This window comes from Anarrhichthys ocellatus, unplaced genomic scaffold (assembly GCF_004355925.1).
Source record: "Anarrhichthys ocellatus isolate YVR2014 unplaced genomic scaffold, GSC_Weel_1.0 scaffold24, whole genome shotgun sequence".
NCBI classification, from domain to species: Eukaryota; Metazoa; Chordata; class Actinopteri; order Perciformes; family Anarhichadidae; genus Anarrhichthys; species Anarrhichthys ocellatus.
Window position 1 is genome coordinate 11,972,070 of NW_022280054.1, and position 27,746 is coordinate 11,999,815.

Here is a 27,746-nt window from a genome sequence, read left to right on the forward strand (position 1 = left end):
AAAAAAAAAAAAAAAAAAAAAAAAAAAAAAAAAAAAAAAAAAACTATTCACAACTTGGCTTTGAACAAATGTTATGCGAGCACTCCTTTCTCCTCACAAGAAAAGGAGGTCAAGGAGCTGTTGACCTGCCTTGCAAAAATAAAAAGACTTGAGAGGGCGAGTGAAGAGGAAACTTCCACGAGGAGAGCAGACATCAAACAGACGTGCTACATAAAGCTAATGGCCACAGCCAGGCCAATAACACACGGTTACAAATTACACTGTACACACACACACGGGGGGGGGGGGTATGCACTCGCAAATGAATACGTTCCCATACTTCTCCACCCGACACTTTCACTTCCCCGCTGCTCTCTTCAAAAAAGTCCACCCTCATTATTAGAATATCAGCACATTCCTGATCATAAAGCAGAAGTCCTGCTGAGATTTAAAAAATAAAAACACGTCTGAATACGACTTTGTTTCTCTTCACCAACTGCTGCAAGTCACGCTCAACTTTCATGTCATCTACACTGTTGTAGCGCAGCGAAGAGGCAGCCCTGAGTGTCCACCTATGAACACGTTAAAATCAGTGGGGAGGTAGTTACTGGTCACCTTATCTCTCACTTCATGATGCTAATCAGAACCACCCACCCACACCCACACACGCACACGCACACGCGTCATTAGCCTCCAGACGGACCAGGTCACCTCATACACTAGGGAGGACCCCCCAACACTCTGGTCTAAATGAGTAAAAACACAGAGTATTGATGAGGTCTGGAGTTATCGGTTCTGCCATCAGTACTTTGAAAAGTTCTGAAGTGAGACGTCCTCGTCTCAAACATCCTCCCTCTGTCTCTCTGTCGATACCCATCCCTACCTTACACACTCAATGTGGCTCAATCTCAAGAGATGATTGGAGCTCAGTGATTACACATAAATCAGAGAAATGGACCATGACGTCACTTGAAGGGCAATATTTCCCACATTGTTGCCATTATTACCCCACTGGTGTGTGTGTGTGCGTGCGTGCGTAACTGGATGTCATCCACCAGTGCCTCCCTTACAGTCTACATCTTGGCACACGCACCTTATTTACACAGGAATGCAATCCGCCCAGAAAGCTGTGGGTGTGTTACTGTTGCTACTTAGCTAAAGGATGCTAATCAGGTTAGCCCGGCTCAAACTAGTTTTTCTTACTCTATAAAGTTATATAATAAATTGTAGTTCTTGAGGTTTCAGACAGAAATTTTTTTTTTTTTTTTGAAATGAGTCACATTGAGCTTTAGGAACTTGTGAATATATTACAATATATATTTGACCAAAAGATTAATCGAGAAAACAATCCGCAGATTACCGCAGCCCTACTACGGGGCATCCTACAATTCCCACAATGCAATGTGATTGCATCGCCTGTTGGCCCCAACCTGCCTGCAAATGACCTCGGTCGTCTAAACTTCTACCACCAGTTTGTCACTCAGTTTTGATGATGTCATCAGGGTTGTTTTCAAACCTCCGGCTTATCTTGATCGGTGCACTCTCCCTTTAAGAGCCTCTCGTATCATTATGATTACCCTGTTTATTATTACAAGTCTTATTGACCATTGACAAATCAAACATGCAATGGAGACACTAAGGCAGTACGATGTGGAGAAAAATCAGATATCACGATATGTTTTACCAAATACCTCAATATCGAAACGAGATTTTTCATATATAATCATCAGTAATGTGGATGTAATGACTACGTGGGTAGAGGAATATAATATCAGAAAATTACATCACTTTACTATAACGAAAAAAAAGAGGAAAGTAACACCTGTTCCATATTAATATACATCAAAAATCTGATGTCATAATATAATATTGATATATTGCCCAGGCCTGAGACACCTGACTAACAAGTCTAACTACAAGTCTCTCCCTCGAACATTGGAGCAACTTCCTGTTGCAGATTCAAACTGGACCAAAGCAACGACAAAGACTTCATAGCTCTGAGATCTAACATGCTGTTGGCTGTTAAAATTAAAATAAAAACGTTCCATACGCACAGTCACACCACATTATAATATTCGCCTCCGATTGGTCACGATTGAGTCTGTTGTCCACGCGATAAAACCCTTTGATCACAAGACCGTCCATTTACCATTTAATGAGATAAAGATAATTCACTATGAAAACATGCATTGCGTTATGTTTTTACAACCATCAGTACAGCGGTGTGTACAACTTATGATTCATAGATGAATGATCTGCAGCAGCCTGTGAGCTGCAGTGACCTTCTCACGCCGAGTGTTCGAGGGCCTGAATTGCACCTTTTAACTGCTGCCAAGCCTCTTTAGCAGCCACTTACAGCCGCTGCTGAAGGACAACAACATGTTTTGATTGCGTGCTCATATCTGGGCTTCCATAAGCGACTCGTTTCAAAACCAAAACTCATGTCTGAAGCCTCTCAAGAGAAACACTTTTTAGATAATCGTGGTGAACTGAAACTAAAAAAAACAGTTGTGCGGTGTACATTATGTAACTTTGCATAAATACTAGAACAGCAATGTGTCCATCAAGCCCATTATCACGGCAGTTTGTGAAATAATCACGATATGCAATCTAACTGGTGGTTTCCTTGCTTAAACCCAACTGTCGTTTTTAACTTAATGTCGTCCAGAAAAACAAAACTCGTTCCGAGAGACGAGGAAACGACTAGATTGCATTCAGTGACTATTTCACAGACCGTGTCGGTCCATCGTATCGAAGCACAAATCGGACTCAGGTTGTGGCAGAAATCACCTAGAATCAGCTTCATGCAAACACAAACAGATACATCGGTCTGATGTTAGACAACATGTTGATGCTGGGTTTATTTCCAAAGTCCTCCTGGCCCTGCTAACATCCCTTCAGCCTCTCTCTCTCAGCCAGGCTACACTGGCCTCTTTGAGCATCCACTGCCCACAACAAAAACCCACACAACCGCCACGACTGCCAACATCACACAAAGACACCATGTTACTACAACCCACGGGCGAGGGGATGGGGGCGCAGAGAGAGACAACTCGTTCATGTTGAAAGGGGTTATTCTCACACTGCAGCTATTTTTATTACAGTCCACTTATCCACGATCTTGTTCATGTAACACATCATCAGAGCACACAGCAAGGTGAGCACAGATGAACAGGAAAGGAATTCTTTTATTTGTTGCTGCTGCTGCTGCTGGATGCACGTTCCTCTCAGAGAGCCGCAGGGCGACGGAGCGTCCAGCGCTGAATCAGCGGGTCGCACGTTGTGTAATCTCTCTCACACACACACACACACACACACACAGAGAGGCATGGTTTCTCTTTCCAAAGAGGAGGAAACAGAGGCCCAAAGAAGTGTTACAGTTGTGTGGCTCTTCTTAATTTAAAGCCTCGCTGCCACTTAATGGGTCCAGTTGGCCTATAAAACTTGTCCCTTCAAACAGAGGATTCTTTAGACGCGACAGGAAGAGTTCAACTACTTAATTACACAAAACACTGGGATCTAGGAGCCCTCGAGGGGTCCTGTGGGAGGAGCCCAGGAATGACGAATAGTGTAATTTATATGCATTAAAATTCACTTTACCCGTTAGATAATGCATAAGAATGTTGCCTTTTGTTTTTCCATCATTATACAACTCTAAGTATTCATTTAAACCAGTCGTTAGATAAGTCCCTGCACTAAATGGTCACACGTGTGTGTCCCTGGGCTCCGACCTGTTTGAGGAGCCAGTGACATGAAAATGTTTGAGAGCCCCCTGCTGTATAAAAACAGGTCTGCTATCAAACAGTGTCACTCAGCTGGTACATCTTCTAAACGTTGTGCAGCCCATCTATGGATTATAATGCTTACAGTGGCGATAAAGTTTGAAGCCCAAACTCAATCACACTCGGGGGACCCTGCATTCAACAACAAAGTAAGCCGGCAAAGCACCGGACACCCGTACAACTATAACATGCATGTCATCTCACAACACATTATGCATGTACTGTACACAGCAGAGCTGCTGAACAATGAATTGATTCATTGTTGAATGGATATCAATGCAGCCTCCACATACAGTAACCAGAGGACTATTGTACCGCTTGTGTAGAGCATGACATTATGATCATCCTCTATGTATAGTAGGTGTTTCGGTTATGATGGCAGGCTGGTTAGAACATTTGCCAAATGAGGGTTCTGAACGCACATAAGTATACCAGCAAAAGTCCATTCACAAATCCGTCAAGGGAGAGCTAGTTTGCTTTTAAACCAATATGCACATCTTATAACACGACTCCGTGTTTTTATTAAAATCATAAAGAGGTTATTGTGAATTCGGCGTACGTATCGAGCACCAAGCATTACTTTATTTCCCCAAATATCTACTTTTAAAACTTCCTCACTGCTCGCTGCCGCTCACCGGGTGTCTGTTCGGTCGGACCGAGACGGTGTGTGGAAAAAGGCGAACTGTCTGGAAAGCTGTCATTTTTCCTCACATACAGAACAGTTTAATGAGATATTATCACGCCGAATTCATCAGCACATTTTTTTAAAGCAAAACAGGCGTAAAGTCATTTTCTAATATCCGTTTATGATCCACTATACCGGGCTTTCTTAAAGCGCGTGGCATTTTGAGAATGGAGTTTGGCCAACAACTCGCCGTACAGGAGGAGGAAGACCACCTGAGGTCCAGATGTTGCGACAATAAGCCCTCTTCTACCTGGAACGTTACTGTTGTAACGATACATGAAGAGACATGTCCTTACTTATGTCACCACACAACTACACCAAAGTGGGGCAAGTAGGGACTTAAAAAGACACACACAGCGGCTTCTTACGCATCAAACCTCGGTCACTTTCACGTGAGAGTTGAACTTAGTTTAAAATCTGACAACTTATGGTTGACCCATGTTTGTGGGCTAAAAACACACACTCGGAGAGATACACCGCTGCATTCGGCATGCTCACACAACACCAACACGCACTGTACTTCAATTAAATTAGAACTTTTGACCAGAGTTCTGTTAGCCAGTCATATCAGATGCGTAGGCTTAGCCGGCAGCGTTCAATTGAAGGATTTGTCAGCGGAGTCTGGCTTTGTTTCTCCTGCACGCAAGAAGGGGACTGTTGCGTGCTGCGTGCTGCGTGCTGTGGGCAAAGTTCACACTGGCAACCAGTCAAACTTACCAGAGTTTGTTCATACTGCAGCGCCCGCTGCTCGGACCCGTCCCCCGCCATGGCTGCGCTGCCTCTACCCGGCGACTTGATGGGACGTTCTCAAGTGAGAGGAAGCCGACAGCGATCTCTCTCTCTCTCTCTCTTTCTCTCTCTCTCTCTCTCTCTCTCTGAGCAGTGATTAAAGCATTTGGGCTGACTTCAGTTTCTGCGCGGAGTTCACGGAGGAAACTCCAGCTGCAGAATGCGTCCCGGTTACAGAAAGTTCCTTCATTTTATAACCTCTCAAGTCTCCCCGAGCAGGGATACACACCGCGAGGCGGGACTTAGGTGCTTTTGAAGTGGACTCGACCCCTCCCACCTGGAAACAAAGTGTCAAATCTAACTACAAGGAAACTATGCTCTTTGATGCGCTTTTTTATGTAAAGATGTTTCCTCACATGTTGGTTTTGTTTTTCACAGATAAATAAGGCAAAAGTAACTATTAATAAGGACATGTGTGGTGAGTTACCTGAGCCCAGGTTGGATTGATCCTGCACACACCTCTCTGGATGTTGATGATTAACTACTTCTAGCCTTTTGGTTATTAGAGCAAATTATTTAATGATTAATTCATTGTTTTTTTCTTGGTCCCATCTTTGAAAACTATTCTCATGATATCACTGAAATCATTATTGGCTAAATCATATGAATTGCCTTTAAATTAAACACATAAACTGGCCCAAGCCTCCTCAGGGCCCTAAAAACTAATTATATTAATTCACACTGAACTTAATTTAACCAATGTCCTCTTATTGGTATTAGTTTTACCCATATTTTATAATATTTCTGCACAATATTTGTCAGAAGAGACATTAACTCTACAATGTGTGCTTGTAAAAATCTTGATCCTCTTATTTCTTCAAGGCTACATTCGCCACTGAAAGCAGTGAAAGTTGTAACTGTGCTGTGGGTGAGAGATAAAGTGTGCCATCTGTAAACCCACGCCCACTCTGGGAAATGCTGAGTGTTGCAAAGTTTAGTCCAAACTGAAATATGACATTTGTACAGACGTTCATGGAGACGACCTACAGATATCAACGGTGCCCAAAGAATAAAACCTCTAATTTTCCTCGAGCGCCAACAGGAGATCAAAGTCTACACTTATCCAGTGAAATATCTTAAAGCTTAAAGAGCTTTCATTCAGATTTAATTTGGGCGGCCTCTGTGGATAAAAGTGTCCGAGCTCCAGACTCCCTTTAGAAAACCTCTCATTTCACTGCAGCAGGGTCTGACAGTCTGCCCCTCTCAGTCCTGGTTCTGGTTCTCCCCTTCACTCAGTTTAAAATGATTGTAGAGCAGATCAATAAGGTGCACATGTCATTTTCTAATGTGATATACTCAAATGAGACTTGTAAAAGCCATAAACATCACATTGATTGAGGCCTTTCAAACTTTAAGACGATCGGACGGTAACGGTTATTTATTTAAGGCTTTGTCTTCCTGAGGTTAAGCACGCTTGATTTGATCAGTCTTCAGAAACGTTGTACCGAGAATCTGAAGTGTTTGATGTTCTTTTGCAGTGATGTGAAACAAATACAGGGAACCTATACATAGCTGTCAGCACAGGGGACTCTACAAGAACACACACTTGAGCCCACAAAGGTGTTTTTTTTTTTACTTTAACAGAAGGGTAATCATTCAAACTGCCTCGCTTTGTGTGAATCTCATTTCAAAGTGCCAGCCTTTGTAGTTTAACCCTCATATGTCTTGTGTGAACGGCTCTCTTCAAGGTTAATCAAGGGCCTCGCATTCTTGAAACTCATGATAGCGCTTTGTCCTCACAATGGAAAATGACTGGGGGTGCAGGATAAGCAAAAGCAGACAAACAAAACTGATGATCAACACATGCATTTTTACACCAGTTAATCCAGATTCTGGACGTGGCATCCTGACAATAAAATGTTCATTAAGGCCACATCCTCCAGCTTTTCTTAGGGGTTCCCTGACAGATGACACCTGTAACGCCTGCAGCCTGATCTGGGTCTGTCTCGGTGCCCAAGAAAACTTCCACAAAGAGGAGCTTTCACAATCAACCACCCTCAAGTGGTTACTTTTAATGCACCAGAGCAGCTGTTACATCATTGGACGACTCATGAGATCACGCAACAATAAAATAAGCCCTTTCAATCTGCAATCGGAAAAAAACAAAAATTTCAGTCACTGCCCACAACCTTGTGATCACATTGTAACTTCAGTTTCTCTACCATCAACAATTTTCACCCACATCAAAGAGAATACAAGCAGCCAACTCTGACCGAACACAGTTTCATGTCTTCATGGAAGCGAAGACATGGCCCAAGAAACAATTATGGCATACTGCATATTTACTGTAACCCTTGAATGTAAACTGTCCTGTGACACCTTAGTTAGAGGCAGGCACTTCTACCAAACTGGAAGGAGCATAAAAACATTTTAACAGCCAAAGTACAGTGGCCTCAGACTTGGAGGTGCTGACCCTCAATCCCAAACACATCGGCCATAAAACATGTGTTTTGCGATGTGTCCTCAGCATGGACTGTATATAAGAAGTGGACGTAGTCATCGTGACGTCACCCATTGGTTTGTGAATGAAGCCTCAAGTTTGGCGATTTTGCCGTTGCCATCTTGGATTACGGCCGTCACCATCTTGGTTTTTTTGCATCCGATGAACGGAAGTTACCATATTTGGAATGCGGAGGAGTGACGTCGTTACGCTGTATACGTCTTTGGTAGAGACCTGTCAATCACAGTAGCTCCGCCCTTTAATCTGTCAGTGTTGTTTTGTATTAATTGTGATATATGTTTGCCCCAAATTGTAAGAAATGGGGGACAATTCAATCAAACTTAATATGAGGCTTATTAAGCAGTGTGGTTAAGCAAAAACTGTTTATGTGGGAACCTTTCTATTGTTTTAAGACCAAATTGTGAATTTTTTTTAAACGTAAAACAGCATTTCGTAAAACAGTGTTTCGTAAAACAGCGTTTTGTAAAACATTTCGTAAATCGACGTTTCCTGTTTCCAGAAACGACTTTGCGTAAACCGCTGTTTCCTAAAACGTCTTGTAATACGACGTTTCGTAATACGACGTTTCGTAATACGACGTTTCGTAAAACGACGTCTCGTAATACGACGTCTCGTAATACGACGTCTCGTAATACGACGTTTCGTAATACGACGTCTCGTAATACGACCTCTCGTAAAACGACCTCTCGTAATACGACGTCTCGTAATGCGACGTCTCGTAATACGACGTCTCGTAATACGACGTCTCGTAATACGACGTCTCGTAAAACGACGCCTCGTAAAACAACTCGTAAAACAACCTCTTGTAAAACAACGGCTTGTAAAACAACATCTCGTAAAACGGCTCTTAAAACAAAATTACATAAAACACTGTTACCTAGAACAGTGATTCTCAACTGGTGGGTTGCGACCCAAAAGTGGGTCGCGGACCCGTTTTCAGTGGGTCGCGGGGCTTTGCCTGGAAAAAACAATCCTGTGCTTTTTGCGATTTTTTTATGCCATCTATTCACACTCTTTAACAATATTTGGCGTTAATGCCTTGTAATGCTAATTCAGCAGAGGATAAACTGAAAACTATACCTCTGTCAAATGACACTATAAGTAGACGAATTGAAGACATGTCGGATCAAACAACAGACCATAGCTCGAATTAAGGCAAGTGGTCATTTTGCATTACAAATGGACGAATCTACAGACGTAACAAACAAAGCAGTTTTACTCGTTTACGTGAAACATGTGTGGGACGGGGACTTACGGGAACAATTCCTCTGCAGAAGAGAGCTCCCTACACTACGACTGCAGAGGGCTCAGGATGAAACTGCACCATCTTTTCATTAAATACATTTGAGAAGTTGAAAATGTTCCTCGATTTGGGTCGCGGCTTGTCATTAAGGGGTGATGGTGGGTCCCGCAGCCAGACCAGTTGAGAACCACTGACCTAGAACACCGTTATGTATAAAGCCGTTACCAATAACATACATTTCTGACTTTTATAGGGAGGAAAAAGTCAACATCCATCAGTGACTGAGACCAGGACCAGTCCTTGTTAACATTGAATTCATAAAAACTGTGTTTGTCACGTCCATATTAAAGCTGAAGCAATCCATCAGCAGCCCCATACAAACGCTAATGGCTTTTGTTTGACTGTGCGACAGCTTGTTTGCTGGAAGCCTTCGAGTGTGACGGATAGGGCCACCAGGAGTAAACACACCTGAAAGGCAAATTAGACAGCTGACAACAAAGCAATGGGACGGATTGATGATAATGTCTCTTTAATAAGCTGTTTATCTGAGTGCTTGACTTCACACAAAAGTCAAAAACACAGATCCCGCCTTTGCATGTCTAATATGTGTCATCACGTCTCTGTGTGTCTTCAACACATGTTTATGAAATATATATAAATTATTTGTCACAAAAGAAACATACCATGATATTATATGGGACGCTCAGCCTTCGAGAGTCAATAAACTATTATCTAATTCAAAGAATGAGTAAGTGAAGGAGTGTGTTGCTCAACGCCGTCACATTCCCCCCAACGGTTATTGGAGAAAGGAGGTCAATGACAGGTCGAGGCCGGAGCAACGACGACTGCTAAACGCCGCTCAGCTTTACCCCTGAGTGTGTGTGTGTGTGTGTGTGAGACTCAGGTAGGCCAGCACCTTTTTGTGACACTGTAGCCGATCAGCTGTGACCGTCCTGCTCGGGGGGGCCACATTACTCCTTTTCACATGGTCTGTGTTGACAAAACGGATCAGTCTGGCCAGATGAAAAGCCCACCACAGTTCACTATTTCTAATCCTCTTTGGGTTTTTTGTGGAGGAATCATGTGACATCCTCCAGCAGGTCTGTCTGCTCGCTGGTAGTCAGGGGCAGAGTCTGAAAGTAACTAAGTACATTTGCTCAAGCTAGTTTCCCAGTTATTTTGCACATTAACCCCTTCATTTTAACTAACCGCACACTTCTTAATTATGAGCCTCTACCAAACGGTTGAGATAAGAATATGTAAAACCTGAGAAATAACAAAAAGACGACATAAATCCTCTTACTGCACTTATATTTCACTTCAGTTTTCTTTGCATGCCCTCTGCTGCTGCCGCCTGATCTCGTCCATTTTCCAGGCGAGGACGCAGCTCATCTCGAAAGGAGCCAATTATCGGCCTTCCCCTAAATCGTAACCATGTAGTTTTAGTTGCCTAAACCCGAGCAAAACCTCAAACATAGAGCACCAAAGCAGCACCTATTCATAGACACACTCTCATCCTCTGAAGCTGCACGATCACAATTACTTTCCCCTTGTGGTGTAGGAAAGGAACATGACATGTGCTGGATGTTACATACCTCGCACCTTACAGAGAATGTGCAGAATTACTCCGTTTCATTTCCAGCCAAACTGGTCTTCTTGCTCACATGCACTTCAAAGAATTTCTCTAACATTTAGGCTTTCACTAACCTATTTTATCAATGTCAAAATAATTTGTTCGTTTGACAAAAATAACCTAACTTACTAGCGTTTTCTGGAGCTTTGCACCATCTCACAGCCTTCCTCAGTGAAAGGGTTTTGCTCAGTTATCATCATGTGACATGGAAGGAGATTGTAAATGAGGAGAAGATTGGAAGTCCTGTTTTCAGTAACCTCTCTTTGTGTTTGGACTGACATGAACTCAGGAAACTCCTTCTGCTGAGGCAGACCGTGAAATGCAGTTGAAAGCTTGTCAAGCGGAAAATGTTTTTTTTTAATCTTTTTTGTCAAAAATTAACTTTGACAGTGAACCAGATATAAATATCAACCAGACAAGGAGGGATTATGTATGTCGATTTAATGAGTTTACTTCATCAGAGGTGCATCACAGAGACAAAACACATGTTTGATATCACTGATTTTGTTTTCTATCACAAATGGACCTTTCACTACTCGAGGGTGCTTTTGAACCCACTTCACCTTCTTCTCATCCAGCCTGTGTATATTTACTAAAGAAAGAGGTTTTACGAGACACACCCCGGTCTTTAGCTCAGTAAAGGGCAAAGCAATTGTCCTTTCGTGGTAGAAAAACAATACCCGCATCTTGAATGAGAGAAGATGACGGCACAGCCTGACAATGTGTATACCGACTGTTAAGGGCAGTGGTAAAAACCCAAGAGCCAAGAAATGGCTTTCATGATCACACTCGGCCGGCTTGTCGACGTTCAGCTCATCATAACACTGCACTTTGCAAGAATCACTAAGATTTATTTTCTTTTTCGTTTTACTGTCGCACAAGTTGGCACACAATCATGAGAGTAGATTATCTTTGCCCCAGGCGAAGATGGACATTTCTCCCACAATGGCCATTATGGGTATAGGAGCGAAGGGAAGGGCACGAATCTGATTGAGTCGGCTGTTGGAGAGCTTTGGATTCCTCCACTAGAAGTCATAAGAGGAGATGCTCAGCATCTAAAGATTTTGGATGGTGGCATCTTCTTTGAACCTTTTCAAAACTGAAATAGAAGTGTAAGGTGATATTTTATTACAATTAATAGATTTTGCTGAAAAATTTAGCTGTTTCAAATCTTGGTAGGTCAGGACATGAGAATGGAAAAAAAGGATGAACTTCTGCTACTTGCTCCACTCAAGACCGCTCTGCTCTCAACTCAATCTCCACTCAAATCGCTCCCTGCTCGCTCCAAAATAACGTAACAAGCTGCGTTAAGCTTTGTTTGTACTCGCGCGTCGTAAACTCCGAGTGTGAACCGAGGAGTTTACACTCTCTGCGCTGCATTATTCTTCCAAACACCAGAGGACCTACAATCGTATTGAAAAGACAAAGGGCGACAAAGACGTTTGTATTTTAAATATAAAAAGCAATATTTTACTTCTTAGAGAGATCCGGCTATGCGAGACTACTATAAAGCTGCATTACTGTGTAAATTCATCAAGCTCTGAAAAGGTCAAACATCTTTTCTGGGTGCTATTATCCCTTCAGGCTTTGTTCCTGTCTCACTCTCAAGTGGCTCATGTGTGGTAAACCAATTAAAAGGCCTTTCTTTTAACTCTAACCACATGTCTCACAGCTGGTTTTATTTACATCATTACACTCCTTTATAGACAGTAGGTCGTGTTTTCATATTTGTTCTGCTCATGCGTTATCTCTCACTACACCTACACACACAGATGGTAAGATTATTATTCCTCTTCACCACTTTCCTCAGACTACTTTTGACCTCTTCTGACTTTAAACTTGTCTTCATCCGTCCTCCCGCATCATGTGCTTGTTCATGCGAAGCTAAACTAAAGCATGCAGTGTTGTTTGTTTCAGCTTTTATGTTTTCTAAATGCATGTCCACAATAAAATCACATTTTCTCTGAGGCCTGCACCTCCTCCTGCTATGTGGAGAACTCACAAATATCTATCGTTAGTAACTATTTGTGGTTGTTGATGTTTGCAATGGACAGCTGTGTTCTCTGACTGTAACATTCCAGCTCAGAGGCAACCCCACTTGTGCAACACTGACCCCTTTTGTTGGATCTATACAGATACTTCAGATACAATAGGTACGCAAAAATGTAACTATTGTAGCAAAGCGAGACAGTGTTATTCTCTATGAGTCTCTGATGTTGGGAGTTAGGAGATGAACTAGATGTTCCAAAGTGGTCTGTCCTCTCTCAGTATCTCGGATGCCACTGAGCTATTTTTTGGAAAGCATAAGACTGATGATTGTTTCACAGTTCTCTGATTACATTAAATAAAGGAACAAACTTAACGTATTTATTATAAGGCAATGATGTTTTCAATAACACCTAACCAAGTAGTTTTGCAGCCTTTTTCTCTTTTGTTTCAATCTACAACATGAACCGCATGTTTAAAGCTGCAACCGAAATCCAACAGAAATTACGTTTCTCTCAAAACGTAATTGAGAAAGCAGTTTAGATGTATGGGAATCTTGTCGGGGCAGCATGCACAATACCAGGAGCCTGAAACTGAAGCAGCTTAATTGAATTCAGCATCATTAATTTAAATAATTTACCCCTGTGCTTTTCCTACTGAGACAAAATCTGTGAAAAAGGCTTCTGAAAAGGAATATTATAAATATTATACTGAGAATATAAATTACAACATTATTGGCCGGAGAGACTTGAAAGGAGAGAATCAAGAGTGCTGAGGGATGAGGAATGTGTACTGAGGGTAAACTCACACAGTGTGATTCAGTTTAGATCGAATCCATCATATTATACAGTGAGGCTGTTACACATTTACAGCCTTATCATCAATTATGGATTACAACATCCAAAAGCTCATATATCTTCCTCTGAGCTGCTTGTGTGTCCATCTTTGGTACATAGCATGTGTCTATACATGTGTCTATATGTCGGTGTGTGTATATTTTCCAAAGGCATTTCTGTGTGCACGTTTAATATATACATACAGGCAAATATAATTATCGCAGGGTTATCCTTGTTAAGTTGGAGGAAGTTACAAAACATCCAACACTTAACATCATCAAACCTCTTGGGACAACCAAACAGTAGGATTGACAGGAAGATATAGTTGTGTATCGTCTGTATATTGTGTATATTGTGTCTTCTAATAATGCGACCAGTAGGAAGCATGTACGTTGAGAAAGGAATAGGGCCCAGAATTGACCCCTGAGGTCCTCCGCGAGAAGGTTTTGTAGAGGAGTAAATTATGTTATTGTGCTTTTGTTTACTTACTTTTATTGTCTTTATCATGTGTTTGTTGTGTAATCCGTGAAGCAGTTTGGGTTGACTTTGAGAACAAAATGTGCTATATAAATAGATTTGTATTATTAGCATGCATCTTTACTTAAGTGTCTTTAATTATGTTATATACACACATACGTAAGTGCATATCAGTGTGTATGTGCATGCATTCTATTGCTATCCACACAGTGATGGAAGGTAAGATAAAAGAACAAAGGGTTTTTCCCGGGAGGGTTCAGGTGAATCTTGTGCTCCAACGGACCATGTTGACAGACCATGATACACACACATACACTTTTGCTACCTATTCTTAACTGTCTTCTGTCTTTGTTTAGATTTTCAACTGCTGCATCTAAATCAAACCGTTGTACAGTGGCTTATGTACTGTACTGCTAGGAGATGATAACACTGACATCAAAAAACATTCATGTGTCACTGGTACATTTTTGGCTCTGGTGCATAATGCAACGCTTGCGTAACACAATGTTGAGTCATGGAATAGAATACTTCAAAAGATGAAGGGAAATGAGAACTTTGCACAGCTCCTAAGTCTGGCAATTCACATTAAATATAAATTTAAACAACAACAAAAAGGTTCGAACCAGCAGGGGCTACATAAAGTTGTCGTTTGACACAGGAAGTAAAAGCGATGGGAAATAATACACCGGTTGACTAAAAGTTGCTCCGTAACAAATAAATATGTGATTAATTACTTGAAATTATTCTCAAAATGAACTTGACTACATCCGTTTCAGTCATTTAAAACACCTTAACAAGCAGCAGCCTGATTATGAGCTGGAGTCCTCGCTCAACGTTGGCCAACTAATTGTTTGAAATCACAATTCAGTTTGTGTGAACCATTTCAGGATGCCAACATCGCTGTGACAACAGATACTTATTACATCAGGAGTACATACAAGACAGTACAGCAAAATAAGAAACTACGTTTAAAAAAATAAAATGGTTAAAAAGTAACCATTGCACGTGTCTGGTGCTTAAAAGAGCACACTTTTCACAGGTACAAAGGAATACTAGTCAATACTTTTGTCAGATTATTTTTTTTACAATTCTTTGTGTTACAGAACCTGTGGGAACCACATGACTCCATCCATGCTGGAGAAAATAAATAATTCAGACCCTGATCAGGCAGTAGATGCAGCAGCAGACTGACCATCTGGAAGCTTGCAGCTGCAGCAGAGCGACCACCAGCTCCACCTCGTCATGGCTCATTCAGCGATACACACTGTTGGAATCTAGGACCAGATTCACGGTTATTTTTATAACAATTTACATTTTGTAGAACTAAGACGATTTTACAGAACAGAACGGAAAGAAATATCAATAAAACATTGAGCTAGCTTCATTCTGTTTTGAGTCGGTTTATAAATTCTGGGAGCAATTAAAACAAAAACAACAGTGAGGAAGTTGACAGGAGAGCAAGACAGTGCTTTAAAAGTGGTTTTGAAAAACTGTCAACACATTCATCAGGGTCCACTGTGAGTGAGTGTCTTTAAGGATTGGTTAACAATCTTTCAAGTTTGCCTTCAAATGATAGTCAGGTGCCCATGAACAGCTACTGCAAGGTGCAAACAATGCTATTTATATAGTAGCACAAGTAACAACTGGGAGCAACAACACCACTGGGTTTACGTTAGCCGGCTAGCAACACAGAGTAGCATATAGGCTATTTCTTAGCTTAGCTTGTTAGCCTTAGCCAGCTTGTATTTTCAAATCATTCGGCTTGCCTCAGCTCTGTCCACGCTCCACCTCTTTGCCCATTTTTGGATTAGACCATTACATTGGAAGATCAAAGCGTGTTACTCAGTCCACAAAGTATGCAATAAGGTGAGATGTCTTAAAATATAACCCCAATCCAATCTAAAGTTTGTGTTTCTGTATTTTGTTAATGTCCGAACTTGTTTGTAAATGAAAGAATCAGATCAACTATACTTCATGTATGAGATGTCGATTTATTTCTTTTCATAAATTATGTGACCACCACCAGAAAATTCAAGCTTTTTTTAGGACTTCAGCCTCGTGCTCACAGCAAAACTGCAGGAGATTATCAACACAAGTGCTCAGTTGGATTTACAAAAGAAAGGGGAAAAAATGAGCCCCAGACACCTTTAAACAATTTCAGTCTTCAGCCGAACAACAAAGCCTTAAACCTTCTAAATTATAGTTTACGTCCCAAATAATCCATTAGAGATCTTTCCTCTTCGGATTAAAGAAACTGTTCAACAGAACTGAAATAGCACAAAGAAATCTCTGTGGTTCAAGAGCTCATCATTATAAAACAAATTCACACTAATTATGTGAGTCTTGAGCTCTGAGAAAGCCTTGGCACAGTGAGTAGATGTGTCCAGAGAGATGTATATTTGGTCACAAAGCACGGAAGTCATTTTTATCATGATGTAATTTCAATAGTCTTTCAGGTGCTGTGCAAATAGTGTTTAACATGAGCAGAGAAAGAGACGTCCTCAGCTTATAAGAGTCACATCTTTGTTTATGGCTCCGGCACAGATTGAATTGATAAATATGGAGTTTGGCAGTGTAACAAGCAGAGTCTGATAGTTTTCATGAATGAGTGCCACTGTCTTTCCAAGAACCTTGAAAATCAATTGCAGACCGCTCCGAGATAAAACGATGAAAATGCTGTCTCTGTTTCCTGCTTTTATCATCATGTCTGCCTCCAGATCTCCTCATTATATTTGTTTCCTCCGTTGCTGTTAAATCGGTTTCTCTGTCACACAGGCACATCATTGTTCACTTGAGACCTATACCCTGACCATAACCATAGCTACTGCACAACTAAACCAAACGCTATCCGAATATCTTACCGAACCCTAACACTACACAACTTTAGCTTTTCTCTCATATGTTTTATATCATATTCAGAGAGAGAGAGAGAGAGAGAGAGAGAGAGAGAGAGCAGTTCTGAAAACGTTCACATGAAGAAAATGCATCCTAAAACCAGACATTTATCCTAATGTGTCCTTCTTTTCTCACTTCCCAGATTTTCTCCAAGTAACTGAGTAATTTAAATTCTTCTTTCTTGCTTCTTTCATATTTACAATTTAAGGTAATCATCATATCATTCAGGCAGCACATTGGACAAATTCACTATTCTTATTCAAGACATACATACTGTCCAGTTTCAGCATTAAAAAGACCAGATCTTAACAGGACACGCAAAGATTTTTGCTTCTCAGGTAAATCTCATAAATCTTAAATATTTAAATTTAAATATCTTATATTTAATATTTCATCATCCTAAATGTTTCGTTTCATGTAGGCCTTTCTGATCTCTACCTCACTACACAAAGGACACATTACTTCCTGTATTGGCATTGAACGTTGGCAATGGGCTGAACAATCTGGGGGAGAAAAAAATGTCTAATAGTGTAAGCATTTCAAAAACTCGAAACGATTTTGAAAATCGCCACTAGCTTTTAAAAACAACCAAATAAGAGCCCAAAAATTGAATCTGGTGAGTCGTTGTAATGTAGATCTGTCAACATATTTTTGCACCCACAACATGATAAATACAAGTACACACACCCAAATAGTATAACACAATGCAGATAGCTGTCCATCTGCAGTAACATATGACATGCATTGCCAATTGGCCTCCGTCTTATTCTGCCAGCCAAGCACAACAACCTGAGGCAATAAAAACACTCACAGGACAATGCGTTTTGACATTATGCATTCCCTAGGAATTCCACCAGGGGGCGACTCCTCTGGTTGTATAGAAGTCTATGAGAAAATGACTCTACTTCTCTCTTGATTTATTACCTCAGTAAACATTGTAAACATGAGTTTATGGTCTCAATCTCTAGTTTCAAGTCTTCTTAAATACAGCATGATGTTCATTTAGTACATTATGGTCCATTTACATGAGTATGCTAGTTGAGTATGCTTTAGGGCGGGCTTCCTGTGATTGACGTATACGGCGTCTCTACGTCACTCCTCCTTAGTCTAAATATGGTAACTTCTGTTCATTGGTTGCGGTAAAAAACATGGCGACGTCCGTATTCTAAGATGGCAAAGGGGGAATTGCCAAATGAAAGGCCTCAAAACATCCGTCCACATACCAATGCATGACGTCACGATGACTACGCCCACTTCTTCTATACAGTCTATGCCGAAACCTTAATACCAAGTCTGAAACCCTCAGACAGGGCTTTGAAGGTCTGTCCCAAAGTGAGGACCAGTCAAAATGTCCCCACTTAAAATATCCTCACTCTGACAGTCTTGAACACAAATTGGTCCTCACAAATATAGTTGTACCCACACACACACACACTAAGTTAACAGCTTGAGGTGGATATTTGCTGTGTGATGTATTTTGCTTTGGTGGGACCGAGGTCAGACACCACTACAAACTCCATATCATTCCCTCTGTGACTTCAGCTTTCATTCTGCGCCGCAAACCGTGCAGCACCTATCGCCGAGGCCACATTTTCTGCCCACACTGGGAGACAGTGTCTTAGACATTCCTCAGTGTTCTTCTATCCATCACAATGCTTTATTATTCCATTAGTAATATTGAGCGATTCTCTGTACCCAGCTGTTGAGCCAACTTCTTTTAAACCAAATGTAAATGAGTTGTGTTTTCCATCAGCTGGCCGGGTGCTGAATAAATCATCCTGCGAATCCCCCGGGCCAGGCGGCTACACTGTCATGGTTCACAAAGCGCTCTCTACCTTCCTGTCACCAGCTTTCCAGGAAATATATACGATGACACATCCGGAGGAGAGGAAGCCTATTTTAAATGCGCTGCGTATAATCCTGTACTCTAACACGGGGTCAGCTCCTACACGTCGTATTGTGTTGCAGTGTCAGACAGCTAGGGACATGAATCTTCATCAGCAGGAACAGTCTCTGGTGTCCTCGAGTCTCTAGCTTTAGGCAGAGATGAGCAGCTGGTTACAGAGGTCTAGTAAACTCACTTCTTTATAGCCACACCCCCAACTTTTATCAAACTTGTAGTCGTTAGGCCCAAGTGACATCACTTCACACACAGCTCCGCCTGGAGATACTTTACACAACATTTTTTTACATATGAAGCCTAGACTGTATACAAAAAGTGGACGTAGTCATCGTGACGAGTATGGCGATTTTGCCATCTCCATCTTGGATTACGGCCATCTTCATGTTGTTTCTTTCGCAACTTGTGAGCGAAAGTGACCATATTTGGAATGAGGAGTGACGTAGAGACGCCGTATATACGTCTCTGGTAGAGACTTGTCAATCACAGTAAGCCCCGCCCTAAAGCATACCCTGCTTTATGGTCTATTTCATTTTTCCTCATGTCTGATGTTACTGGCTTCCAAAACAGGTATTTTGCTTTCACCGTTTGCAGCAGGATGTCCTCTCTGCAGCATTTCTGTTTGTTTAAGTACATCCACTTAATCAATTAAACACACACACACACACCCACACACACAAGACTGGAACCAAGACTTCAGTCTGCTACTTAGTGCAGAAGAAGAATGTGTCTTGTCATTCTCAGCACCTGTTTGTGTGCAGCGCTGGCAAACTGAGCATGTTGAATGTGCTTCCAGTAGACTGTGTGTTCATTGTTTGGATCTGTGTGTGAATGCATCTGTCAGTGACCTTGAGTGTACGTGCTGACTGGTCTCCACTGGGATTAAAAACCTGGAGATGATTCAATTACGAGAAACAGTGTGTGTGTGTGTGTGTGTGTGTGTGTGTGTGTGTGTGTGTGTGTGTGTGTTTTCAGGTATGACCGCCTTGTGTAACATCTGAATTGTGTGCACGTCTCATTCCAGACACAAAAGCTTCATCTATCTGCGCTCATGTTCACAAGAAAGTCATTCGCACGCTGGGATGGGAGGTGTTTGTTTTACCCATAAATCCTGGAATCGATGAAGTGCGCACGCAAAAAAAACGACCTGCTGAAAGCCGCCGCTCATCGTGCGTCACACTACATGGAGATACATCAGTTTGATACCGTGAACAGTGAGCAGATTCTATGCAATCTAGGTGAGTCAGGAGTCAGTCGTTTTAAAAAATGAAACACGGTCCATGAAATTTGGCAGCTCAAGTCATTTATGATTTTTTATTTTACCAGGTCTCGCTTCCCTTTTCTCCTCTCCCTCTCTTTCCTCCACCCATCGTCTCAGTGCTCAGCCGGAGGAGTCGCCTCTTCTCCATGTTTGTCTCGAGGCAAAGAGAGAATGAGGAAAGAGAAAGAAAGGCTCATTTTCCTCTTTTCTTTTTTTTTAACAAATGGCTTTCAGGGTGCCATGATGGAAATCTACAGGTCTGAAGATGCCTCGGGTGATGTGGAGCAGATCGTGGCACATGCAAATGTCACCGTAACTCTGTTCTAGTCTGTCGGATGTCCAGCTTGTCTACTGTCTCTTTCCTGTTGCTGCTGTCTTCTTAAACCTCCAGCGTTCAGGATTTCGGGCGATCTATTAGCAGAGATGGAATATAATATTAACATGTATGTTTTCTTTTTTTTTTTTAAAGCACAGATAACATCTGCCGTGTTTCTACAGCAGCCCAGAATGGACAAACCAAACATTGGCCATTTTGTGTTTTCACGTCGGCCACCGTATAGTTCTCCGACACGCTTTGGTGTTTCAGTTGGTCGCAATTTGCAACCTTACCACTAGATGGCACTAAATCCGACACACTGGACTTTTACAGAATCCAGCGAAAGCCAATATCTGACAGTTGATCAATGGTGCATATAGATATATTTAATATGGAGCTAACTTTGGCGAGGATCAATGGGCTTAATGAGGATGTACTGCGAGCATCAGGGCAAAATGCATTTTTTTTAACCATTGTAGATCGCATCCCCGGTCACAATGTTAACCTATTTAATAATATATGCCAAAACAATATGGGAGTTCCTCATATTTCAGATAAAAAATCCAATCATCTTTTGTTCTGGTAAAACATGTGCTTTCATAAACTAGTACCAACCAATAACATCATGACATCCATCAGTCAACCTCCATCTTTCAGCAACAAGAGAGGTGTGTGTGGAACTACATTCCTCGTCGCTCCGTATCGCACGACACTCTAAGCCCGCCCACTTTTTAGCAATCCAATCAAATGCAAAATATTTGATTTAAATCCCTCTTGTGACTGTACAACGCTCAGTTATTCAGTTTCACTGTCAAATATTCAGAGTACAGAAGCTACGGATGCTCTAAGGTACTTTAAATATTAAGTATTTTTACAGGATGAAGGAACATTTATGTATCTTTCTAATGTGCCTGTGTACGTTTCTGTTTTGCTATGTATTATGTTACCGCAAAGTCTGGAAATACATGTTGGAAATAAAGTAATTTTCAGACCAAAACAATGCCAATACGTGTGGGTTTTTATTGCCGCTCGGGGGCAACGCAGCAACAAGCTATAAACATAACATATTAGCACATTATAAAGTTGTTACCTATTCACTCGGGCTGCCCTCTGAACATTTGAGTCATCACAAAAATCCCAGGAGGTAAACTTTTACAAACGGAGACTGGTGTAAATGACCTAACCACAGAAAGCGTGATGGAAATAAGTGACGCAGAGTGCGACTCCATTCTGTTAACCTCTCTGGGGCTCCAGCTGACTGCAGCGAAGTGGGCTACTTTTAAATCACACCAGATGCCGTCAGCTCCATGCACCGTTTTTACAAGAGAACACTTTTAAAAAAAAGATTTCTCCAACTATGTAGAAATCTCATATTTTCACATGACGGATGATCACAAAGGCATTAAAGCCTGAGAGTGATGGAGGCTGCTCACTGTGCCCACTCCACACACAGGAGCAGGCGTCCCGTTCGTGCTCTGCCCGATGCCGGAGCCGGCAAGCGGGTCGGTAGGATGGTGGCTGACAAGAGGAAAGCATTGGTTTTGTAGGTGACGGGTTTCTAGTGATGCACCTCGGTGTGATCAGGGGCTGAGGCAGCATCGGATCGGAGCAAACACAGGACTTTCCCCCAGGACAACGAAACAAATATATATATATATACGTATATACTGTGTGTATATATATATATATATATATATATATATATATATATGCATGTATATGTCAAACAAAAAGTGATTGCCTCATGTCCATCATCTCAGATGTCCTGTTTTTTTGGTAATTCAAAACTGCAAACATACAATGAAGTCAAAGCAGATACAATAGTTTACAGCAATGTCAACATTATTATTCCTGTCGCTCCCGTCCTTCAGTCTGTGACGGAGACCTTGACCGAAGGAGGAATAAAACCAGTGAAGTCATCTTGATATTTATCACATTTTAAAAAAAACTTTCAAAGTGCCATGATGTCCTATTTTCTGCTGTGACGACGTCATCCTTCCTCTGTCTAGCAGCAAGGACTTCTTGTAGTGTTATTCCTCTCAGGCAGACTGTGGACACTCTGTCTGGATGCAGTCAGGATCCGTCTGCATCTCTTACACTGAAGAGACACTCTGCTTATTTGCTTTGGCTATGTAATGTTGATGAGACTGCCTGGAGTCTAAAGTCTTGATTTGGTCCTGGTTTCAAGGGGACTCTGTTGGACCAATGTGTGTCAATTTCAGGATTTATGTGAATCCCGGTGGCTATTAGTGGTCTAAATACGCTGTTCCTGGTTGCTGAACTCTTTGAAGTAGTCAGATTGAGTACTGCGAGTAGTCCAGGACCATAGACTGTATAAAAGATATCTGAGACCGATATCTTGTAGTCTGAATTTAGTATAAGTGTCACGATCAGGCTTTGCCCTGTGTGTTCTGTGTCTTTGTTTCTTTCTGTAGCTCCTCGCTCACCTAATCAGTTCATTCAGTGCACCTGCCAGTCACACTCAGCTCATTACTCTCACCTGCTCACTCTGCCTCCTTCACTATTTAAACCCCTGCCGCGCGCACACCCACTGCCAGATCATTGTTTGTTTTCCGACCTACCCGCCCGTTTTGCTCGTCCTGTTCCCGGGTTTCCAGTCTGCCTGTTCTGCCTTTTCCTGCCGGATTTTCCCCCTCGTCTTTTGTCTTGTCCCTGGATTCCCCGTTTGCTTTTTGGTTATCATTAAAACCTTTTTCACTCCATCTGACTGTCTGCGTTTGAGTCCTCACCATGCCCCGTGACAATAAGAACCTGTTGCCACTGCACAAGTGCTTACAGGTTTTTTTGGTAAAGTCAAGTCCATTTTGTTCAGATATATCAGAAGTGTAATACAACACGAGAAATCATAGACAAAGTTGAGATTACTGGCATACTCACTCATTCACAGCTGCTAGCCTGTCACATTCTCGCAACACGAAAGTCTTTCGGGGATCAATTCAAAACAAAGCAGAGCTTCTTCTTTTTGCAGTTCATGGTCTTTTTCTTTTGATTGATTGTAGGCGTTCAGGGTGCTCCTGCGAAGTTGTTAGCGCAAAACGCGTCACTCTCATTGAAAACAAGTACAGAAAAAGCCTCCCCAGTCTGCTAAATGGCCTTACCATTGCTGCTTTACCAACAGTGTTCCATCAACAGAATACCTGCAAATTGCTCAACCCAATGGGACCCAATGGGAGTTTTGCTCCAGTGAGTGTACAATCAAGGGAGATGATTATCCAGCACAAAGTGAACCACACAGACAGACATAAATGTGTTTTTTTTTCTTTAGAGAGCAACAAGGAATGAAGACGATCTCAATCAAGCCCTGATTTCTGAAGCTCCACCCACCGAATGAAGTGGATTAACTTCATTCAAATTCTGAAGAAGTACTTTCGTTTGAACACAATTTTTGGAAAAACAAATCAGGCTTTTTGTTATCCTCCTCGTCCAAGGCTTCGACATTCTCTCAGGCCATCAAAGAGGAAGCGAGATTCAGAGATCGATATGAAATACTGGGAGAAATCCAACCTCCACCGGCCTCCACCGGCCTCCACCCCTTCACCTCGCGCCCTCCCCTCCTCCTGTCTCAGCAGGTCTGATGCCATCCCTCAAGTGGTGAACTTTAAAAGAGAAATCCATCACATGCCCTGGGCAGCGTGGCCGCTGATACTCTTGGTGTTTATTTGGCGGTGGACAACTCTATTAGTCTCGTGGAAACGTCGGACTGATTTATGCTTGAGGAAAAAAAAAGAAAACCCCGGCAGACCCGCAGCTCTTTTGCCAACTCGGTTTCTGCCTCGGCTAATTGTTTCACACTTAGACGTCGACTACTTTAATTAATGGAATGTGTCCGAAGAGCCCCGCGAGTGGAGTTAAGTTACTGTAGCAGCTTTACAGTAGAGTTGAGAAAGCTTCCTCTGAGCATTCAACGCCAGAGTAACGTATCCCCGATATGAACCTGGACTCACAAGGCTGGACGAAGACATGATCCCACATCACGGTTAGCCTATTAGCAGCTCTACGTTCACATTAAATACATTAAATCACAACAGTTGAACTTCTTAAGCACTCAAGCTCTTTACTCATAGTCTGAGAGATGTATTTGTAAAAACAAAATGATAAAATTGCCATCATGAAGACAGGAAGGAAAATGTCACTACCTAACTGTCTCATGGTCACACTATGATGGATTTTATAATATATCTTATTGAAAGAGAATTAAACATGCAATGTCCAGTTCCGCAAGGAGTAATGTTTCCCGTTTTATCTCCTAACACAATCTTCTTCACGGACACGTCAGACATATTTATACAACATCGTCTCGTGGCCGTTTGTGACGAATCGCCGCGAAATACAGTCAATTATTTTGTGTACAGGGAGAAGAATTGTCGGTATTTTCTTGACACTTGACACAACTAACGACGTTATGGTAGGAATTAAAGGCACGTTTAGGCAACAAATTCTTAGTTAGGTTTATGAAAAGCGTCAAAAACATTATAGGCAACAAAAGCACAAATGACACCAGAATCATAGTTGGAAGTCCTGTTTGTTGTTGTTCCCCTCCCCCACACCATGAATAGTTTAGACCGTTGCGTAGTCACACGGATGTGTTTCATTTGTGTGTCCGCCTCGGAAAAGGATCCTAACGACTGTCCATTGGGAGTGTTTATGTGCTGAGCCACATACAAAATAAAAATACAATTTGTGTCTCTGACTACTTCACAAGCTGCCATGATACTGGCTGTTATAGAGTCCACGTGCTACGGGGGCCAACAAGTGTCGAACCAATGCAAAAGCTCAAAGTGAGCAACTACGGATGCGGACAATGAAACTGGACGACCATTATTGCCGGCGGCCTGCTAGGCTCGTTCCAGATGAACTGGTCCTCGGCTGGAAGGTGGATGAGATCAGGCGGCCTGTAGTTTGCATACGTTCCCATTTATTTACATATTTTTTAAATTATATATATGTGGAACAAGTCCGTCTTCAATAGCATCTGTTGTTGCTCACTTCCAGCTTTTTCATTTGCGTCGTGACTTTTAAATTAGTTCGACACTTCTCGGCCACCGTATCCTCCTCCTCTAGACAGAGATGGATTAACGATTAAAGATTATTACCATCAGTCGCCTCTCAAAGGACCCTGAGATAATATGAGCCAGACTCCATGGCGACAGAGGCAGAACTTAAATCTACAGCTGACACATTTAGTTCATCGTCGATCGACAGAAAACCAATCGGCTATAATCAATCGTTTTCGCCGTTCGAAAGAAAATGTCAAATATTCTACTAGTAAGCCGTGAAGTTTAGGGACGTGCTGCATTTTTTTTGACGATAATTGAGCAACAACTACTCTCATACTCATTAGAGAAGATAACATTTTCCTGCTGGTTAAAACTTAACATGCCAGCAATTTTCTTTTCTCTTTGCAGTCATGGATGAATCATCCTCGAGGGCTATTTTCTTAAATCCACTGCCTCTGAGTTCATCGAGAGACAACTTAAAAAATGACATATACAGTATGTCAATCCACCACATACAGGGGGGGCATTGACTTCAAAGTTTGTTGGAAATTCCCTGTAATTAAAGAGCAAAAGCTTTGCCACAAAACCAGAGGAGCCTGACGAAGTGTAACTTCACATGCTGTTCAGCCACAACACCGTCACACCACAACGCCCATATAAAACTCAACTGGATCCAACAAGTGATTGAAAGGGAAATTCAGTAAAGAAAACCCAGAATCTAAGTAGGTCCATAGATGAGGCAAACTCAACTTGCAAACATGTAATTGAAAAAGTTCCAGTGGAATCCCGGATGGATGATTTGTGGCTGTGTAGCTTCAGTGTTCATAACTCAGGGTTAAATCTGGGAGGCTGCTGGTTGCTTTGAGCCCCCCTAGTGGGACGATCCGGGCACAGTCATGGTCCCTTAATGTGGACGCTGAACATGCAAAGTGTTACTAAGCACCAGGACCTGTGGAGTGTTCATGCTCTCCGCTGCAGGGCCAGTGCTTTGCCTTTGGTTCTACTTAATGAAATCAATGCAACTCGCTGCCTCTGGCCCAGTTCAGCATTGTGCAGAGTATGTGTGAGTGTGTGTGTGCGTGCGTGTGTGTGTGTGTGTGTGTGTGTGTGTGGAGGCATGACTGAAGATGCAAGCTTCACGAATTAGAGTGGAGTGACATTTCCTGAAAGAGTAAGGCACATGATCACTCGGCCAATTCAAACGCAGATAGTGTGCGTGTGCGTGTGTGTGCGTGTGTGTGTTCAGCTGATGTGCAGATCTCTATATCTATCCTGTGACCAGCATAAGCGTGGTGAACGCGCCAACTACAAACACTGGGACATATGGTGGCGTGCACACGCGCGTGTGTGTGAGGGAATGGTGGAGGTGAGGACGGGGTGAGGAAGTTGGCTGAGAGGCGACATGAAGGTTGGATGATGCTGGATGACACACGCGCGCGCACACACACACGCACACACAACACACTATAGTCGGGCATGCGGACGCGCAGTGCGCAGCCTACCCACCATCCTGCCCGGGACCCCTGGGTTTCCCATTCGGTTCAGCAGGCGTCCTGACGCGGCGGTGAGCGGTCAGTCACCTGCAGCTCTCCATCTCTCACCCTCAGAGCGCTGAGGGCGCAGCAGGGAGGGGGGGGAGGGAGGCGTCCGGCAGGTCAGAATCCCGCAACTTGAAAGACAAAGTTTGATTCGAGGCAACAGTTTATCCTCCACAAGAACCCGAGTGCTGCTGCTGCTGCTGCAAAGATGTGTGATCCGGTCCGGATCCTGTTGTTTCAGGCTTCCACCGGTGTCAAGCGGGCTCCAGATCCGATTGGTTGCAACAGCTTCAACTTCCAAGACGCATTTATTATGCTAAAACACACACACACACACACACACACACACACACACACACACACACACACACACACACACACACACACTATATATATAATCCTATCAAAAAGAAACGGCACGCCGTGACTGCGCGTGACCAGTGTGTTCATCTGTCTGTTCACTGCTGGTTGTGATGAACAAGTGGAACAACGCAAAGAGGCGAGAGAGGCTCCTCTCTGACATTCAACAGCCGGTGCTCAGCATCCTCAGCTCCGGTGTTGCAATGCGGGTGCTGCCGCGGAGTATTTAAAAAAAAAAAACCAACAACGCTCGATTCCCGCCTCGTCGCTGGTCCAGATGTGCGTCCACCGGCTGGTGCGGACTGGACACAGTGGGATGCGGTGGGGGTGGGGGGGGGGCTGTGAGGTGTGAGTGCGCACTACTGGAGAGGTGGAAGGGGGGGAGGGAGGGAGAGGAAGGCGACGCAGGAAGCTGAATGCGAGTGTGTGTGAGAGAGAGGAGGCTACTACCTGTGGGAGGTTTTTGGTGGATCCAGTTTGGATGCCGACGCACGCGCTCACAACGCGCGCAGATGTGAGGAACATCTGTCTCGTATATACGCTGAGTAAATCCAAGAAAGATCGAATTTAAATCTAATTTAGTCATT

The 27,746-nt window shown here is 42.6% G+C and overlaps 1 protein-coding gene across 10 annotated transcripts in view; it reads right to left on the bottom strand.

Moving 5' to 3' along the window:
• LOC116390797 (chloride channel protein 2) overlaps positions 1–27,437 on the bottom strand; it is a 140,320-nt gene extending 112,883 nt beyond the window's left edge. For 2 of the 10 annotated variants that reach the window (XM_031860859.1, XM_031860856.1), the window contains exon 1: positions 5,164–5,717. In XM_031860859.1, coding sequence (XP_031716719.1) covers positions 5,164–5,214 — 51 coding nt within the window. In that variant the 5' untranslated portion in view covers positions 5,215–5,717. Of the gene's footprint in view, positions 1–5,163; positions 5,718–26,767 lie in introns of those variants that run through there. The other 8 variants (XM_031860860.1, XM_031860858.1, XM_031860866.1 and 5 more) reach the window with 6 other exon arrangements.
• Between the last annotated feature and the right edge of the window lie 309 nt (positions 27,438–27,746).